The 19,384-nt window shown below is 50.6% G+C and overlaps 1 protein-coding gene across 1 annotated transcript in view; it reads right to left on the reverse strand.

The window, feature by feature from the left end:
- Wdr1 (WD repeat domain 1) overlaps positions 1–12,935 on the reverse strand; it is a 32,067-nt gene extending 19,132 nt beyond the window's left edge. The window contains exons 1-3 of the mRNA XM_042670270.1: positions 12,805–12,935; positions 12,342–12,463; positions 4,058–4,148 (exon numbers count right to left, since the gene is read on the reverse strand). Coding sequence (XP_042526204.1) covers positions 4,058–4,148; positions 12,342–12,463; positions 12,805–12,820 — 229 coding nt within the window. The 5' untranslated portion in view covers positions 12,821–12,935. The remainder of the gene's footprint in view (positions 1–4,057; positions 4,149–12,341; positions 12,464–12,804) is intronic.
- Between the last annotated feature and the right edge of the window lie 6,449 nt (positions 12,936–19,384).

The raw sequence follows: 19,384 nt of genomic DNA on the forward strand, positions 1-19,384 counted from the left end.
GGCACTGGAAAAGCCCGAGGAGAAGTGCTGGCCAAGTCCCAACATGCTACAAAGCAGTTTTGCTTTATGACTCTCAGGACACTCACATGGTATGTGGGACTCTTTAACTCTCCAGATAGAGCCCTTCATTTGTGGGGTGTGCCAGTGGCACCAAGCCCTCCCTCCAGGAGCCGTCTCTGGAGAAGCAGACACCTGCACCCTACAGACCCAGGTCCCACAGAGCCCTGAGCCTTGCTCATCACACATGCTTCCCTGCACACAAGCCAGGGCCGAGTGAGCTGCTCCTAGGAGACGATGAGGTGGGTGTTGGGAAGGAGGAACAGTAACAGAACATGGCAGTCCTTTTCTGTTCTCACTGGAACACTGCCAACCAACTGTAAAGGCAGAGCCGGGGCCTCCTCCTGGATCCTGCCAGCAAGTACGGCCCTGATACACCTCTGCCAAACAAGCTGTGCCTGTGGGAGGAATAGGGAGTACTTTCTCCTGGCTCCTAAGGACTCCAAGCTGCGCCCTCCCTAAGCAAACCATGGAGCTTCTCCAGAGGACTCTGGGCCACCTCACACAGCGGTGGACAAAGCTACTACCTGGTTGCAGTCAAAAGTACCTTTCAAGCCAGGCGCCAGTGGCTCACGCCTCTAATCCTAGCAACTCAGGAGGCTGAGATCTAAGGATTGAAGTTCAAAGCCAGCCCAGGCAGGAAAGTCCATGAGACTCTCATCTCCAATAAACCACCAGAAAACCAGAAGTGGCACTATGTCTCAAGTGGTAGAGCTGAAGACGCCTTGAGCTGAAGACGACAGTGTGCAGACCCAGAGTTCAAGCCCCTCAAGGCCCCAAGACCAACCAGAAAATAAGAAAGAAAAGAAGTAGCTTTAGTTTTTCTGGTTAGAGCAAAACAAGACCAAGAGAGGGTAGAGGTGGAGGCAGTGCAGAGAGGCAGCTACATCGAGCTTCAGGAGGGGTCACGTGTGCAAAGTCGCAGGCTAGTCCTGTGCCTGCTACCAGACCCCTCTCGGCGTGACAAGACATAGCAGGGCACAAAAGGGCTGCTCCCATGCTTAGCCTGGCTGGAGGGGACCCCAGAGAAGACACCTATTTCCCCTAGGTGGGGAAGGGTCCCCATCAACTCTTGGTAAAGTCCAGGAAGATGGTCTGACATGCTGCCAAGGTGTGTTCCAGACAACCCATGTCAGTTAAAGTCCCTTCTACAAACGGAGGGGGTGCAGCTTTTCCAGCTCCTTGGGCTCACTGGCCCACTGTTACTGCGTTATTTCCACCTCCATTCGTAGACTGGCTTCTGGTTGCTTTTAACTGTCCCCCCTACTAGACAGACCATCAGTTTCCCCTATTGGGCCCACTCAGTTGTTTTTTTTAGAAGGTGGGACAGGAAAGGTACCGAGGCCTGGGGACCAGCACCAAGCACCCTGATCAGGGAAGTCCTGTGGAGGCTGCCAACACTAACCCCAGGCCTTCCCACTGGGTGCCAAGCTTCATGGGAGGCCTAGCCCCTATCCCACAGAGGGGAAGCAGACAAAGACACCTTCAACGATCTGTTGGTTGAGACATAGCAGCTGAAGAAAAATTCTGCAGTGCAGGGATAGTGATAAGGGGTAGAGTTCTCTCCTGGAAAGCTCTGGTCTACTACCACATGGAAGGAGCCGTTCCCGGTGTCTTCATCCCCACACACAAATGCTCAGCAAATACCACAGAGCGAAGCAGGGGGGGGAGACCCCAGCTTACACCCATACTGCTGTGTCACATTAGCCCAGGTAACTTCCCATTTAGCCTACGCTGGCTGTGCAGCCAAATCAGGAGTCGGGTCTACCGCTGAGCGCCTGATGTGCCCCAGCCATCTAGGAGTGACTGCCATGGGCCCGAAGGACTGAGGTGGGGGCGGGGGGGGGGGGGGGGTAGATGAGCATCAAGACAGCCCAAGACCAATACTGCTGAAAGGGAAATGAGATGCCCTGGGAATGATCTCTGAACTGAGGCCACTGCCAACCTCCCACAAGTGTGCACACTGAGACTGAACACCTCCTACCCAGAAGGTTCTGTACTTCAGTGGCTGTGGGTCACATCACCTACAGAGCCCTGCGGAGGGGTGGACCTCAGTGGAGGGCTTCCAGGGGCCAGCACAGTCACAAGCCTCCCCTCCCCGCCTCCCCTCCTCCCACATTACATTTAGCCCGGGGCCATCATCTCCAGAGCAATGTTTCATTGTAATCCTTAGCAATCACTTTGCTCTACTCAAAGAAATTGAACAGAAATGTGAAAATGTGATCTCTACCCAGGAGCTCTTGAATTAGGGTGCTTTTAAGAGGAAACATTACATTGACGGTCATTTATAGACCAGCATCAGCCTTATGCATTAGATCTGAAGGCCATGGACTTCTGTCCTGATCACAGTCCCCTGGGGCCAGGCCTCTGCCGGCTGGTGAGGCAAGGAGCGGTGCCAAGCTAGGGATGCCCTTGCCAGCCAGCCTCTTCTGAGAAGGTATTTCTCAGAGTGATGGGCACAGTTTAGAAACACACACTGGACGAAATCTTGAGTCCTAAATACAGAGACAAAATTTCGTTGGTAAGCAGGGCCAAAGAAGCAAACACTGCTGGGTGCCGGTGGCTCACGCCTGTAATCCTAGCTACTCTGGAGGCTGAGATCTGAGAATAGCGGTTCAAAGCCAGCCCGGGCAGGAAAGACCGTGAGACTCCTATCTCCAATAAACCACTAGAAAACCGGAAGTGGCGCTGTAGCTCAAGTGGTAGAGCGCTCACCTTGAGCTGAAGAGCTGAGGGACAGCGCCCAGGCCCAGAGTTCAAGCCCCATGACCAACAAAAAAAAAAAAAAAAGAAGCAAACACTATCAAAGGACTAAAATAAATGATGGAATATGAGTGAGTTTTACACATGCAGTTGGAGCAAACCGAAGCACAATCACCACTAACTGCCTACTCTGTGCCGGACTCCTGTCACACCCTGAGTATAATCACGGTCAGCACTTGTGTCGCAGTGTACCCATTGTCCTGGATGAACTAGCACAGGGCTCTTCTCTCCCTTGTGTCCAGTTTCAATGACTAAAGCTGGGTCATTTGGTGCAAAGTCCTGCTGGGCACTGTACATACACCACATCATTGCTCCCTCCCCCATCCCTGTGAGGGGGTTGGCAGGGAGCCTTGGTTTACAGGAAAGGAAACTGGCTGCATAGCTAGTGAGGGGGGAGCTCTTTTGAGCCTGGGGTGAGCCCACTACTTCCCAGACATACAGCCCCAGGGAGCAGGTCCTGGTGCAGACAGAGATGGGGACACGGAGATAAAGATGCCCTTCCTCCTGCTAGGCAATTCTCTCAGTATTCAGTTTCAGTTTTTCTCTGGAGATGCTGAGATCACATCAGCCCATCCACACCATCTTCCCTGGGCCTGGATAGGACTAAGGCAGGCCACAGATACTTTTTGAGTGTGTGAATGAATAAGTGAACAAATGAATGAGATGCACGGTATACCAATCTACCGCCTATGCTTCTTTTTCTCAACTGTGAACGGCTAAACTCTACCTCCCAGAGCTGAGTGAATAAAACCCCTACAGCTGTGTAGGACCCCCCCTCCCTGGCCCCAGCTTCCCACTGAGCCACACAGAAAGCCCAGGCTGGAGGGCAAAGGCCAGGCCTCACATACAATGCCAGCTGGCTGGGAAAGGAGCAGCAAAGTAAGGATGACACAAAACACAGCGTGCTTGCACACATGCACACAAACACACAAAACCCCCATCAGGGTAAAGCCACTAGAGACTTTGGCTAGCCTCACAGGGGTATTCTTGCTGACCTGCAAGTTAGAGTCTTCTAGAACACGTAAAATGAAAAGTGTACTTTCCAGAATAAAGGCTAGGCCTGCAATGAGGCATTCTGGTGGCTTCTATTTTCCTTGTCAGCCCCAATTAAAGATCATTATCTGAATCCTCCTTGCTCCTAACTAATCACATCTTTCTAAGGTAGCAGAGCCCAGGCTAGCCCGGCCCTGATGCCCTCTGGGCCCACAGCACACGCATCCTGGGCTCACATAGGTACCTCCAGATGCAATGTAGAATCCACTGGGCGCATACTTGGCCACCACCACCTGATGGGCATGCTCTGTGTAGATGTCCGCAATGGCTGGGTTCTGCAGGGAAAAGAGCATACAGTAAATAGGAGGAATCAGGCAGCCACATGGTGCCCCTCCCTGATCCACAGAAGCGGGGAAAAGACGCACACCAATACTTTAGTAAGCTGTCAGAGGAACCAAAAGACTGACCTAAGGAAGGAAGCCTGTGAAATTCCTTTCCTCCTATGTGTGGAAACCTGTCAGCTGTGTCTCCTCTGGTGCTGGCTCCCCTGTGCAGCACTGAGTCTCTCATGACACCCCCCCTCCCCCCTGTGTCTGATCCCATCAGTTCCCAGAGGCTCGCAGAGCAGGCATGGGGCTGGGGGCCTTCTTTGAAAAAAATGCATAGATCAAAGGCTTGCTTTGTGGCAAGAATGGAGCCTGCCTTTGGAACTAGGATCATCCTCAGTCCTCAGCAATGAGGACTGGGCGTGACATTTTCTAAAAGTGGATCTCTCCCCCTGTGCTGCCCCCACTCTCAATGGTCTCCACAGTCAAGCGTTCTTTTGGGAAGAAATAAAGATGTGGCCATCTATTCTGGTGCTCCTGCTGTCAGCTTCATAAACCAAGGCTTTTGGGTAAAGAGGCATCTTTCAGACTCAGGGTTAGGACACAGCAGGGGTGTGTGGGAGGGCTGTTCAGCTTTCTAGAACCCCAACCTGCTCAGGCTGCTTGCAGCCCCTTCCAGCTCCCTCTGAACCACCAGGAAATCTCAGAGGACCCCTAGCTGCCATTCCACAGACCGAGACCAGCCAATATTGTTAGCTAGCTTGTGGCATGGCCTGTGTAACCTGTCTGTGTACACTGCTCCCTCAACCATCCTGTCTTCACTCCTCAGATCTATCTGCCAGCTCACTGAAGCCTCCCAGGACCATTCAAAGGGGCTATTTACTGTGTTTCTCAGGCAGTCACAGCACCCAGCGCAGTCCCTCAAATTCTCGTTCACCTCCTAGTTCCGTGACCTCATCTCTTCAGCCAGCAAAGTGCTCAATAAATGGTTTTGGGAAGGAAAACATTTCTAGTCTTTCATCTCTAAGAATTAACACAGCATTATCTATCACATGTGATTCACACATTATCTATCTTGAAAAAAAAACTGCTAATGAAATTAGAAAGATGGAATATCCAAAATAGACATTACAAAATGACAAATAACCCATTGAACAGGCATTCAACATCATTTAGCTTTATGGAAAATGTCAATCAAAAGTATAATGGCTGAGAATCACAGAAAGACTGATACCACTAGTGTTGGTCAAGGATGGCGGACGCTGGTACAAATGTAAAACAGTGAGAGCTGGAAACAATCAGCAGTTATTTAAAAGGTGGACAGAGGTATTATAAAAGGATCCCATTGCCTGGTACCTCCCAAACGCAGGAAAGCAAGGGTCTGCAGGAAGGCCTGAATCCAGGATAGCCCCAAGCTGGGCCTAACCTGGCAGGATGGAGGGCATCAACCATGGGAACAGAGAAATTGGGTTAAGTGTGGTCCACCTACTCAGCCCAACCTGCTCAGCAACAACAACAAACTATAAACAGGCAACTAGAGTGAATCTCAAAGGCTCTGTGCTCATTATGCAAAGGCATAGGAAAGAACACACTGTGTGACTCCTTTAAGAAGTTCTAGAGAAGGGGACTTCAGCCACGAAGATCAGCAGCTGTTGTGGGCTGGGCAGAACAGCATGCCTACCGAGGCCAAGAGGCCTTTTGGAATGATGGGAATATTACCGTAACTGTGCCTATGGTTATGAGACAAGATAAATCCAAGCTATGTAGCTGTTTCTAAGCCACACCCACTGAAGTCAACCCACTCTTCACCAAGAGGCTCTGACATGGTGGATCAGGTTCCCTCACACACCACCAGGTAGATGCAGCCACACAGCAAGTGCGGCCTAGAAGCTGGCTGAGGGCCCTGTGCTGCTGTACCATGGGACCCCCCCCCCCCCCACTGGACTCACTGTAAAGCACGGTGACCGCCTCCCAGGCCACACTGCCTTCCCAGGGGCAAGCAAGTCTGCAGAAGTGATCCCAGGATAGGGAATGACAAGGCTGGGCCCCGGGAGGAAATTCTGTCCCTAAAATTCCTTCCCCTAAATGGTCAGGGATCTGTAAGCAGGGTGTGTAAAGCTCAGAAGGGCAAATCCTGTGCTGGGCTGGATGAATCACACATACATACTCACTCTCTCTCACTCTCGTTTGTATTCTAAATACAACTGGGTCAGCCATGGGGTGAGAGACTCCAAATTACAGATAATGACTTACATCTGAGTCAGCGCAGCAGCTCCTCCCTACTCGACTCAGACGCGGTGGGAGCCGCTACACGCACCAGAAGCCAGAGAAGCCTGCCTATCCCGGTGGAGCCCTGGTTCTCCCTACTCGACTCAAGATGCGGTGGGAGCCGCTACACGCACTAAGCCTGCCTGTCCCGGCGGAGCCCTGGGCTGTCAGAGAGCTTCATCACCAGGCCTGCTGATGTCACATCCCCTGCGGCCCCTCTCCCTGGCCTTCTCCCTCACAATCTCAGGGAAGCAGGTCTGGAATGAGGAGAGAAGACCGGAAGGAACCAATTTCAGGAGCACCAGGGTGGTTACAGCTGTGGGAAGGGCCTCCAGCCTCATTCCCCCATTCAAAACAGCCGCAGGGTGATCTGTGCCGGGTGCTGCTCCCCTCCCCCCCTTCCTTCCTGTGCTGCTGCAGGCAGGTCCAGCTCCGGCTGGGGACACAGGTCTCCAGGCTGAAAGCAGGAAGCCCTGGCTCCCTCCCCTCGGGCCGCCCAATCTTCCATCTTTCCACCCACCGCCTTTGCAATCCGGTTCTTCCTGTCCCTTCTGGGCACAGCCACCATCACTAAACCAATTCCTCCATGTCCCACCACACAGCCATGGTTTACAGGACACCCTGCCACCCTGTCTTGCCCAGGAACCAGTGCTCTCTTCTGGGAGCCCTGTCACATGGGAGAGCGAAACACACATTCCACATAACCCTCACTGTATGTCCTGCCCGAGAGGAGACTAAGCTGCAGAAAGGCTTCCGGAAGGAGTGACACAACCAAGCCACCCAGGGCAGGGTGCAAATGCCCCTGCAGGACCCACGTTCTCTACTCTTCAAGGTGAGGTCAGATCCTAGGCTACCTATGACAGTTCAGGCTCTCATCTCAGCTCCTAGCCTTGGGTGAATACATTGGAACATGCTAGAAGGTGGGAGGCCTCGAAACCAAACATTTTGGCAGCCAATACAGTGCTGCAGGCGGGGAATCCTGTGCAGAGGGTCCCCTAGTCCCAGAGAAGAACTCCCCACTGTCCACCTGGACAGGACCCTGCTTTTCTGAGTACACTGGTGCTAGAGAAGGCAGATTCTGGGATGTCTGGGCCAGTGCACAGCACGCAAGGTCCTCTGTTCACTGGTGACTGGGGCTGATCTTGGACTACCTCCCAGAGAGCAGCACTTACACTGCAGGCTAAACTCAAGAGGCCAGGGCTACTGCTTCATAGCCACCCACAGCTTTCCCTGGGGGCCCAGCAGTGGATGCCTGTTGTGACTCACACAAAGCAGGACCCATCCCAAACCCCGTGAACTCTAGGTGTGTACTCTTGGTGTGCAGAAGCAGGACCATTTCTACTTTACCTGCCCCAAGCTCCAGCCTTTTCTCTTTACCTCACAGATGGCAGATAACCCTCTTCTCTCCTGACTGGGGAAGGAAGAAGCACATCTAAGCCTGCAGGAAGTCCAGAGGGGCTGAGAAGACCCCAGTCTCGTGCTGTTCCCTGTCTGGACTTTCATCACATCTGCCACGTCCTGGGAGAGCTACTCATCCCCTAAGACCACGGTCTGTTGTATGCAGATCAAAATACCACTCTACATGGTCTAGTGGTATCTAAATGTGCCACCCTTCTCTTTTGCAGGACATATGGTTCTCCCTTGTTCCCCCCCCCCCCCCGCCCCGCCCCCAACCCAGGATATTCTTGGAAGTACTCAACCCAATGAGCAAGGTTATTTACTGGGATTCTCAAAGCCAGCACTAGTGGCATTTGGGCTGGTTAATTCTGTCTCTGGATGGTCCTATGCCACATCTCTGGCTTCTCTCCATTAGATATTGGCAACACATCTTCAAACATGGTCAGTACCCAGCAGGGAGTTTTAAGGGGGGAGGGCAACTCCTCTCCCCCCAGCAGCAATGATTGACCTCTTGTCTTGGACCTGTGGCTTATGGGCATAGCCCAGAAGATCCTGGCTTAATGGATGGGTGCTGGATACATCAAGAACCAAGAGATGGCTGTACCAACTGATGAGATGCATTAATCTCCAAGCAGTTTCCTAATTGGCTTTCTGGACTCAAACCTTAGCTTCACACCAAACTTTCTGTTCTGTAGGGTTAACCTACGCTCTTGTCTACCTACCAGTGGCCGGGGGAGACAAGGCCAGGGTCCTGCAGAGCTGCCTGCACCACACACTCACGTCTCATCCCCAAGGCCTCAGCTACTACCCTGGCTTCACCTTACTGGTCCCACTGCTCCTTCTTTGACCCCCTAGCCCCCCAGTCCCTGGCCCCTATACCCGTCCCTCCCCCCCACCCCCGCCTTTCCCTCACATGGATTGTGGTCAGGCTGAAGGGTATGGGCTCTTGTTGGTCCAGTTCATCTAGTACACTACCAGCCTCTGTTGTGCAGTTTATATCACCATGACAGTAAACTCCATGTGGCAGGCCTCTGAACCTGTGGCTGCTGGCCACCCTGGACTATGTGGCTAGACAAAGGGTCTTATTCAGTCCTCAACCCATGTCCATGAACATAAAGAGGATACTTGTACTTGAGGCTGGAAGCGTCTGGCCAAATCCAAATATACACTTGGATATATACAGCAATGTTTAACAGCTGTATTTTATTCCCTAGAGGGTGTTGGTGACTCATGCCTATAATTCTAGCTACTCAGGAGGCTGAGATCTGATTCAGACTAGCCCAGGCAGGAAAGTTCACGAGACTCATATCTCCAATTAACCACCAGGAAACCAGAAGTGGTGCCGTGGCTCAAAGTGGTAGAGAACTAGGCTTGAGTTAAAAAGCTCAGGGACAGCACCTAGGCCAAGTTCAAACACCACAGCTGACAAATATGTATTTGTGTGTGTATATATATATATAAAACCTGAAGTTTAATTTCATTTTATAGACCTAAGGTTTCCAAATGTAAGTTTTGGCTCTATGATCTAGGACAGGTAAAAAGTCTTGCATGCAGGAACTCTGCCCCAGGTTAACTTCCTTGAAGAAAGGTACATACTTTCTTACCACACATAGCCTTACTTCTGGAGCTTTCTCCTGGATTAGTTTGCAATTGGCCTCTATTACATGCTTTATCCCTGTAGAGAATTTCCTCTTTTAGAGAAGCAATGGGATGTGGGATGTATTGAGTGAAAGAACTAAGAAACATCCCACTGCTATGAGCTTGAGAAATTGCTTTTCTCATGAAACAACTTATAAGTCAGAAAAACAACTGATACAGGTATCTCCCAAAAGGAAGTTGCAAGAGTATACTTTAGTAAGTTTAAATGGTGGGTAATGTAAATTTAGATGCAGGAAAGCTGGGCATAGTGTTACAGGCCTATAATCCCCCAAACTCAACAAAGGCAGAAGGATCATGAATGCCAGGCTAGCGGGGGCTACATGAAAGAATCTACATTTTATGCAATCTACATCTTCTTTCCTTAGGCAGTAAAACCTTTGTGGCATTCAGGTCCATGGCTCAAACAGTTGCCACATGCCAGGCTGGGGAGAAGCTTGCTTTAATGGAGCTAACCAATATCTAGCTAGGAAGGAAAGGCAGACACCAGTGCACATTCAGAAATGGCAGCAGCCTCCATGTCAGCTTGTTTCACATTCAGTTAGCACTATGCAACAGAAAAGGCTAGGCTTTTAGCAGAAACCCTTCTAATAAGGTGGTTATCTGAAGAAAAGGAGCAAGCCTTGTGGACATTGAAGAAAGAATATCTATGTAAGGAGATAGCAGGTCCCAGGAGGGCGATGTCAGGTTGGAGAATCAGGGAGGCATGTGTGCCTGGGTCTGACAGAGGAGAGCTGGGCTGAAACCATAATGTAAAGGACCCTGGCTTTCACTGATCGAGGGTACAGAGGGGAAAAGTCAAAGAGTGACTGTCTCCCCGCCTGAAGAGAAGCTTTCCTGATAGGAAAGCATAAACCATGGGTGGAAAGAGGGAGTCATTGACTGTTTTTTTTTTTTTTTTTTTTCAGGGCTGGAGGGGATAGGGTAGGAACAGTAATAATCTGTCAGAGTTGCTTGTGGTCAGCATAACCAAATGGGTATGGTAGCTAACCGAGTCAGAAGGCAACATTTTAGCAGCAAGTTACAAGAAAATTCCAATTCTGGAATGATGTATATAGGGTGTAAGATACCAACAGACATTTTGCCCCTCTATGATGGGGCCCTTGCCGCTTTTCTCTCTTCCTGACCCCATATTCTAACCAGATACCTGAATGTTCACAGGAATTCACCTTTCTCTCTGATAAAATCTTACCAATTTTGCTTGAGGACCAGTGGCCCATCAATCAAAAGATTATCTGACTATCCAGCATAGGAAAGAACATTCTGAAAGCACCCCATGCTGTCTGGGGCAGGAAGATGCATGTTCAGGACAGTAGGGTTTTAAATTCCAGAGAGGGCAAAGAATAGAGAGCTCAAACAAGTGCTGATCGAGCTCCATAAGTCAGGAAGCATTTTCTGCAAAGGGATGCATGTCTCTGGTGGTGAAATCGGCCCCTTTCACCTTACTGAGCAGGACTCCTCTGGGAGTATCAGGCCACTGTAGATGGAAGGGAGAAGCTGGCATCATACCAGACAGAGCAAGTACTCCATGCAGTGCCCCCAGCTGGAAGCAAATGGAGAGTGCAAAGGCAGGAGATTTTGTCAGGGCAAAACCACATATCATACTGCCAGGTCCTCACTCCACTGTGTAGGCCCTTAGTGATGGCTTCCCAGTCATAGGAAGCTGGATGCACTTTCCAGGAAACCTTGTGACTAGCAAGTTGTTAATATCTTCAAGGCAAGTTTGCACCTGCCTCCCCCCCTCAAGTGAGGGGCCCAGCAGTCAATCCCTGGCAGGGCAGAAACTATCAGGAGTCCTTTTCTTTCAGCAATAGCTGGCTTACCTAGACACAGGAATAGAGCTAGCAAAACCACAAACCAGGGAGGGATCTCTCATTTTACAGAAAAGGTAACACTCCTGTGTGCTCTTAGCCAGCTGTGAGGATCCCAGGACGGAATGTGTACCTATGAGCCACAATCTCAACCCATATATGCTTCTGGATGCAGACTGGAGCCAAAGCTGGCATCCCTGTGAGGAATGTGAATACCAGCCCCTTACCAAGCACAACACAGAAGCCACCACCAGCAGCTACTACCCAACCCGTATCCTTGCGAAGAAAAACAAGCACCACCTGGTAAGGGGAAAGGGTATTGACAATCAAGCTGGGTCATTTCAATAATTATAGGAGAATAACAAGAACCTGGCAAGGATTTCCCAGGTGCTGGTGCTGGAAGCTTCAGCCGGGTACAGAAAGCCTGCAGAGAATGATTCATAGGAATAAACTGGTTCCTGTTTTTGCTCTGAGGCACAGATCCACAGCGGCAGATCAGGCTAGAGTCCAGAGTGTTGGGTGTGTTCGTACTGGCTCTGCTCTGGCATACAGGGAAATCTCGGGCACCAATATGACTGAGCCTGAAGTGTTTCCCCAGTGTTCCGTGGATGCCAGGCATGGCGGGCCTTGAGGACAACCGACTCATTCACTTGGTCAGGGGAAGTGGAGGAGGGTCATCACCTCACCATCTTCCTTTTTTTATTTTTACCCCAGAGAAATGTGGTCTCAGAAGAAACCCAAAGTCACTTCTCACCCCAAGATCAAGTAGCCAACTGGCCGGGTCTGTCTGGCCCCTCAAACCCAGAGACGTGGAACTAACTCAAGTCTCAGTTTCCCCAGAATAAAAAAAAAGAAAGCCTGGACGATGAGACCATCTCATCACTGCCAGGTGGCGGCTGTAGGGGGTGTGGTGTGGGGTGTGTGTATGTGTATGGGGGGGGTTCCCTCACCTTCCCCAGGCCGCTCAGCCCATGGGGGGGGCGGGGGGACGGGAGGGAAATCCTGCCCTCTCCCGCGGCATGCACAGGCAGGCAGCACGAGGCCCCGTGGGCATGGGGGGGGTACTCACGTCGATGTTCCTCAGGATGACGCACTTGCCATTGGTGTACAGGAAATTGTTGCCCTTCGGGTCCCCGCCGAGGATTTTGGAGACGCCCCTCTCCACCTGGGGGAGGCTGGCGAACACCTTCTCTGCGGAGACACAAGGCGGGGCGCACGTGAGGCTCGGCGGCGGCGGGGCCCCGGGCCCGCCGCGGGCCGGTCACCTGTTGCCTCCGGTGGGAGGGGCGGCCGCCACTTTCCAGGAGCGCCGGGCCGGCCGCCACTTCCTGCTCCGCGTCCCCCTCCCCCGGCCTCCGTCAGGCCCCTCGACGCGCCGGGGCTCCGCCGGCCCGGCCCGCGGCGCCCACTTCGGGCGACCCCCGCCTGGGGCGGGGGGGAAGGTGGGCGCCCGGGCGGACCCGGGCCGGCCGCGCCCTCCCCCGCGCGGACCCCGGCCGCCCCCGGCCGCCGCGCCCGCCCGGGCCACTCACTGATCTCGTACGGCATCCTCGCCCACTTGTTACCGCGCCGCGCTCGCCGAGAGCCGGGGCACCGGCCGCGCTCCAACAGTCCTGGCCGAGGCCGAGCCCGGGGACAGCGCGGAAGGCGGCGCCGGGCGTGCCGGGCGCGGAGGGGGCGGTCCGAAGCCGGGCTGCGAGGCCGGCTCGCGCCTGCCCTGCGCGCTGCCGCTGCGGACGCCCGAAACCCGGAAGCGCGGTCCCGGCGCGGCTCGCCCCCCAGCTTTGACCATATATAGTCAAGCGCTGGGCTCCGCGGCTGCGGCCCCGCGAGCCTGCGCGGCCGCCGCCCCGCCCCCGCCCGGGGCCCGCCCCGGAAGTGACGCGGCGCCGCGGACCGTCAAAAGGCGCGCGCAGCTCGCAGAGTTCGGCGGCGCCTCCCGGGTCGCGTTCGCCCTGCTCGGTCTCTGTGCCGGCGGTGTCGGTTTTCCCGCTGACGCTCTGGGGGTGCGGGAGGCTCTGACGCTACAGGAGCACCCCCCCTCCTCCGTGGACCTCCTTCCCGCCAGGGTTCCCGCGGCCTGCTCTCCTCGAGCCTTCCAGGGGGACGCAGGCTTTCCGCCCCGTGGACGACCCCGAAGCCAAACAAGTACCCCCCCCCAGCTTTCCTTCCTTCAAAAGTCTTTTAGAAATAGGGTTTGCTGAGGGCAAGGTCTTCTGTCTTCCTCAAAACTTTTCTGGGAAAAAGTAACCAAGAAGCAAAAGCAATGTAGGTGCTAAGAAAATTGGGGGGGCGGCGTGGGGGGGGAAAAACGTCTAAAAAGCTGGAAGGGTTCAGGACCATGGGAGGGGGCGAGGAGGGAAAATGAAGAGCTGTGAGACACCTGTGGCAGGCTACCTGAAAAGCTACTTGAAACAAGCTAGAAAACCTGGGGAGGAAAGGGGGGGGGAGGAAAGGGGGGGCGGAAAGGGGGGAGGAAAGGGAAAGTGGGGGAAGTTGGGGAGGTTGGGGAGGAAAGAGGGGAAGTTGGGGAGGAAAGGGGAAAGGGGGGCTTGGGGGGTAGCCTTTGGCTCCCCCCCCTACTATCCTGCCCGGAATAGTCTGTTGATTCTACTTTTAAAACTATGGAGTGTTCAATGTTCCTTGACTTCCTCCCTGGACTGTTAAAAAGTCTGCAGAAGCAAGCCTTCCCTCGGCCTCTCCCGTGGCTCACCTGGGTTGTTGCTCACTAGTTCCTGTAGGCTACCTGGCCTACCCTCCCCTACCTTTCTTAGTCTTCTCCAAGTGGCAGCCCTGGGGGTCTTTTGTAGATTTTTTTTAATAAAGAAAAACCGAGTTCTTAAAACATCCTTAGGTGCTATGTGGTAGGCCTCAGGTGTTAGGTCAAACTTGCCTGCACTCTGGGTAACCCTCTCCCTTCTCATTTTGGCTGCCTTCAGGGCCTCTATGAATTTTGTTGCTTAATTGGTATAATCAGAAATCGACCTGGCAAAACAGACTTAGCCCAAACATTTCTAGATCTCTGGCAGGATGCTGGGTTCTATGACTATCCTCTCAACTTCCTAAGTAAAAAGTTAACATGCTGTGTGTGTGGTGGGGGTGGTGGTGGACAGCTGTTAGTAGTGAGAAAAAAACACATACCTAAAGAAAAATATCTAAAGACAGGAAATAGGGCAAAATATTTCCAGGGAGTAAATAGGAGGCCTGCCAACCTATTCTGTGGTTCTGTCCTGAGGGGTGAACTCAGTTGACTTGTCTCACCTGTGGAGCTCAACACTAACTGGAGCCAGCTGTAGCCAGCCTACCCTTGGCTTCTGTAGTCCCATGTAAACCTTTAGTCAGACCTCAAGATTACTCCACTGACATATTTTTTGTGACCAGGTGTCAAAAGCACAGGCAACTGAAACCATAGTCTCTTTCTTCCCTTACTGCTGACTTCGTTGACATGTCCCCATTCACAGTGCCCCATGTTCTCATGCTTCAAATTACAATGGCCAGAAATTTCACCTCTGCTCTTACCTCCTACCCCATACTGCCCTGATATTCGTCATTGCCAAATCAAGTCGCAGTGAAAGCCCAAATTTCATGCCTACCTTGAGCTCAGTCATTGCTGGGATCCCAGCTTCACCTCACCTGAGCTTGAGTCCTGACCATTTTCACTGCATCTACCCTGGCCCTCACTTTAGTCAGTGGCCTGAACCTAAACTTTGCCAGCTATGTTACAGAACTACTTTCTAGCCATAAAGCCTTCCAATGCTTAACTTCTGCTTGGTTGTGTTCTATACTTTTTCTGTCCAGCCTGTTGACATTCCAGCTTAAAGCTAATCCCTTTTCAAACTACTGGTACCATGTCTGTTAGGACTACAGGACCATTTTCTCATGCCTTGACTCCAAAGCAAAGACTGCATGTATTCCAATACTTAGCACAGAGTGCTCTAGACATTTGAAGCTGCTGATTTGAATTCTTGTGAGGGAATTGGCAATATATGCCCTAGATTTGCTTTAGATTCCCAAGTGTTTTAAAAAACTGAAAGCAATTCTGGAACAAAGATTTGAGGACCTTCCAGGCTAGCTTTGGGTATGCTGGGTCTAGTTACCTGAATTAGGTGATAAACTTGGCTTCAGGTGTATTAAGGAGATGGAAGCTTACAGATAGAAGGGGGAAATAGGTTTCAAATGTATCCTAAGTGCTTTTTCAGGTAATGAGAATGAGTAGTTGATGTGTATGGCTCTGTAGCAACCTAACTTGTCCTGACCCTGTTTTTCATCTTTGCCAACAGAATTAGATGAGTTGTGTGATAGATCTGTGGTCTTGGAGGCTTTAGGGAGGAACAGAAAGGAGAAATGGATGGTTCTGAACTTAGTTTTTCTGAAATTAGTTTTTCCTTTCCTCTCTACTGAGCCCATGTAGGACCCTGTGCCAGGTTCTAGCAAGAGCAACAGGGAGCAAGGTACAGGTGCTGCTCCTTAGGAGCCCCAGGCTTGCTGTGTTGACTGTTTCTTCTAGAAGGAATGCCAGGGTAGTGGGGAGACTTGTCTTTGTCTTCTCACAGCTGTCAGAAGTTCAGTAACCCCCTCCTTCACAGTCCACCCTTATTCCTTGTAAATAAGGTCAGGTGTAAATCATTCAGGGACTCCATCTGTAGATGGTCTGGGCGGCCACTCCACAGCCTCTGTCTCTTGTAGAGGATGTCTGTTCTGTGGTGGGAAGTGTCTGTAGTATTGATTTCCCAGAGACATGCCAACACTCAAACAGGGCAAGAAGTCTTTATTAGCCACACGGTGACTACACCCCACTATTCGGATAGTGGGATGCAGTGAGGTCTTTGCCCATAAGGGTCTTTAAAGGAAAAACTAGCCTGGGTGGGGGTTATCAAGGCAAGTAAGCAGATATACGGAAGCACAACATAGCCATGGGCGGATCAGCATGACTAATACTATTAATGCATGATTACAAAAGTCAAAATATAAGCTTGGATAGGGATAGTCTATTTTACAGAAATGATTTTTATAAGCAACTCAATATAGCTAGTGGTAAGCCTCAAGATTGTCAGTGGCCTTGAGCAAAGTTTGTGGTAAACTTGGGTGAGAGATGTTTTTTTGCTCTTTGGAAGGATGGAAAAGGCTTAGGTTGACAACTGGCCATTTGACCTGGAGTTTTCTACAGAGGGGTTTGTGTTTTTAATATCTGACCCCATTTTAAATTTTGTTCTGTTTGATTTCACATTTTACACTCACCAGAGTAACATGCAAGGGCTTTTGTTTTGAAGATCTGCTTAGTAGTTCTCACTGTAGCCCAAATTGGACGGAGAGTTAATTTAAGCTGGGACAAAGGGTAGGGTATGGAGTTACTCACCTGGGCCAAAATTAGGTTTAAGGTACTCACCTGTGAATCGGGGGCCTGGTATTTTAAAATGCCCTCCGGAAGAACTGGGTTCTTATTTAGCTTCCTGCATGTCTGCATTGAAGGATTGGCTAGAAAATCTACCAAGAAGGGTTAGCCTCTGAATTCTAAATTCTTTGGAGGCAAGAATAAGGTGACTTTTTGGAAAAATAAGTGTATAGTATCCAAAGGGAGGGATTTCACTGCAGTACTTCTATACATACCTTTAACATCTAAACCTGGATTCTATTTCTAATCCCCACTACTAAGCTGAGTCAGTTTATGACCTTTTTTCCATTTAATGCACATCATGTTCTTCCCCTTCACCTTGTATTTTCTCTTATCTCCTGCTAGTGACCCTCAGATTCTAGATTCTGCAGAAGAGAAACTGTCTGTGCTTTAACGTGCTCTCCATCTATTTTTTGGAAATGTTCTGTAGGCCTGACAGAAGTGGTTACTGACTCCCTCCCGGGGCTTCTCTGTAAACAATCTTTCAGTTGAGCATCCCATTGGGGAACTGGCTTAGGAAAACAGGTGAATCTCTAACACCGGCAAATGGTGCTGTACCGCCTTCTAATTCCCTGAGGGCTAAGGAGCCTCCCACATAAGTTGCTTTTCAGTGTGAGTGCCTTTACTGTAGTAAACATCTAAGAACATACTGCTGGCAATACAAGTCTGCCACACAGTTGAGGAAGCACAGCCTATTGAAGTTACTTATCTTTTAGTTGTCACTTCTTAGGCAGCTAAGTCATCTGAAGATGAACAGTGTAAACTTAGCGGAGAGCAAACTGATTGGAGCTGACAAACCTTATTTGATAGACTTTGAGACCTAAGCCTGCGTTCTAGACTGCATCATTCAAAACCTCTTCTGTCACTCTAGGGGTGTTTGTTATTCCTGTCTCTAGCCCTTTTACATGTTGGGATCCCATGAGTGGGAGGTTGCAACAGCTTTTCCTGTCTTCTCCTGTGTGAGGCTCTGCAATGGTAATGGCCCAAAGCCAGGTACTAGAGTCCTGTCCTTCTCTGCTGATATTTAGGCTTCACCCCAGAGGAGGTTAGTCTTTGGCCCTCAGACCATTTGAGTACTTTCATGGTTAGGAATTGGCTGTGTGTTCGTGGTCCTCATTTTATATTGGCAGCTTCGGTTAGTCCAAGAGCTATTAGGTACAACAGGAGTTGAACTTCGGTCTTCCACCTTCATAGTCCAAGCTGCTGTCCTTAACCCAGTAGTGATCAGAATTTACAAGCCTTAGGTGTATTCCTAAAAGGGTAATTCCCTTCCAGTGAGTGGTAGAAGCCAGAGGGTGTTTTCCTAACCAAATTCAAGGATGATCTAAGAAGCTCTCCAATTGAAAAGCTTGTTTTATCTTCGTTTCCACAATTTAAGCCAAAGACATGCTGCTCTTGCTGGCCTACTGTTGTGTGGCTGGTGTGATCTGCTTAGCCATGGACACTTTGGTATCTGCCCTGGATCTGTCCATGGTGTGGAGTCTTGAATCTTTGGTCTCACTGCATCCTGTGTTGCAGCAGGCTCTGGTCTAATAGTCATGTTAGAGTCCATTATTGATGACAGTCTCCAGTATATGGGAGCCCTGCCTCCACAGTCTGCTTGTACGGATCTTTGGTCTTTGCTCATTGTTCTGATTATTCATTGGCTCCCTTGCCTAGCCTGATGCTTGGAGAGCCTCTACTCCATACCTCATGTGTTTAGGCTTAAGTCTTTTGTAGAACTAGATCCATTCCTTATTCCTGAGGAAGAGATTTCTGAGGTTGTAAAGAAAGGATCCTGGAGCATCTAAGAATCCCTTGGCCTCTGCCAGCACCTCTCTCCATAGAACACCTGGCCTCAGGCTCCATAGTCACTAGGGCTGCTTCAAAAGTTTTTCCCTCTTTTGCCTTTATATTCAGAGATGCAGACTTTGGAGGACAGAACTCTAGCTCCAAAGCACAGAGCACATAGATTGGCAGTGTTTCCATGGACAGGGAGGCCAAGTAGCTGAATGCTTTTTACCTCCTGAGAAGTGGAGTGAGCTGATCCCCTAGATGGGCTTATCAGATCTCACAAACGTGTTAAGACTCTTAAAAGAATGTGGAGTCAAGACTTGAGCCAGAAACCTTGTGTAAGATTCAGATGTCTTCAGGGAGGCAGGCAAATTTACACCTTAACTTCCAGCCTTTTAAGACTGATGGAGGCTAAAGATCTGCTAAGCCTAGAATGCATTTAAAAATCTTCCCTAGTCACAAAAAGTGTTAAGACAAAAAGCCAATATAGCTGTCACAAGGACTAAAGGTGGCCCAGTACAATGTTGGCTGTTGGACCTAAATCATTCTCTCTACACAAGTTTGTGATGCTCCTATCAAGAGAAATTAAAACCCCCTGGAAGCTAGTAAACACTGAGAAGTTCAGTTCACAAGACCTTCTTATCCTGCAATTTCTAGTTAGTCTCATTGAAGACTGGAACACTAAATTGAGGGCATATTTTACTCCTTGCTAGCAGAATAGGCTGGGTGTGCCTTTCTGCTGTCCCCTTTCCTGTAAACCAACCCCAGCCCCCAATGTTTGAGCGCCTTTGAAGGGGGAAGACTTGTAAAACAGTTGATTTTTTTTTTTTTTTTTTTCCAGATAGTTGACAGGATTTGCCATAAAAGCTTTTCCATTCTTGGGGCACCTGTCTTTAGGTACCCTCCTATCAGGGCACAACAAGAGTGTTATACAGGAATTTGATCAC

Source organism: Dipodomys spectabilis, unplaced genomic scaffold, assembly GCF_019054845.1.
Source record: "Dipodomys spectabilis isolate Male_0828 unplaced genomic scaffold, ASM1905484v1 ptg000532l, whole genome shotgun sequence".
NCBI classification, from domain to species: Eukaryota; Metazoa; Chordata; class Mammalia; order Rodentia; family Heteromyidae; genus Dipodomys; species Dipodomys spectabilis.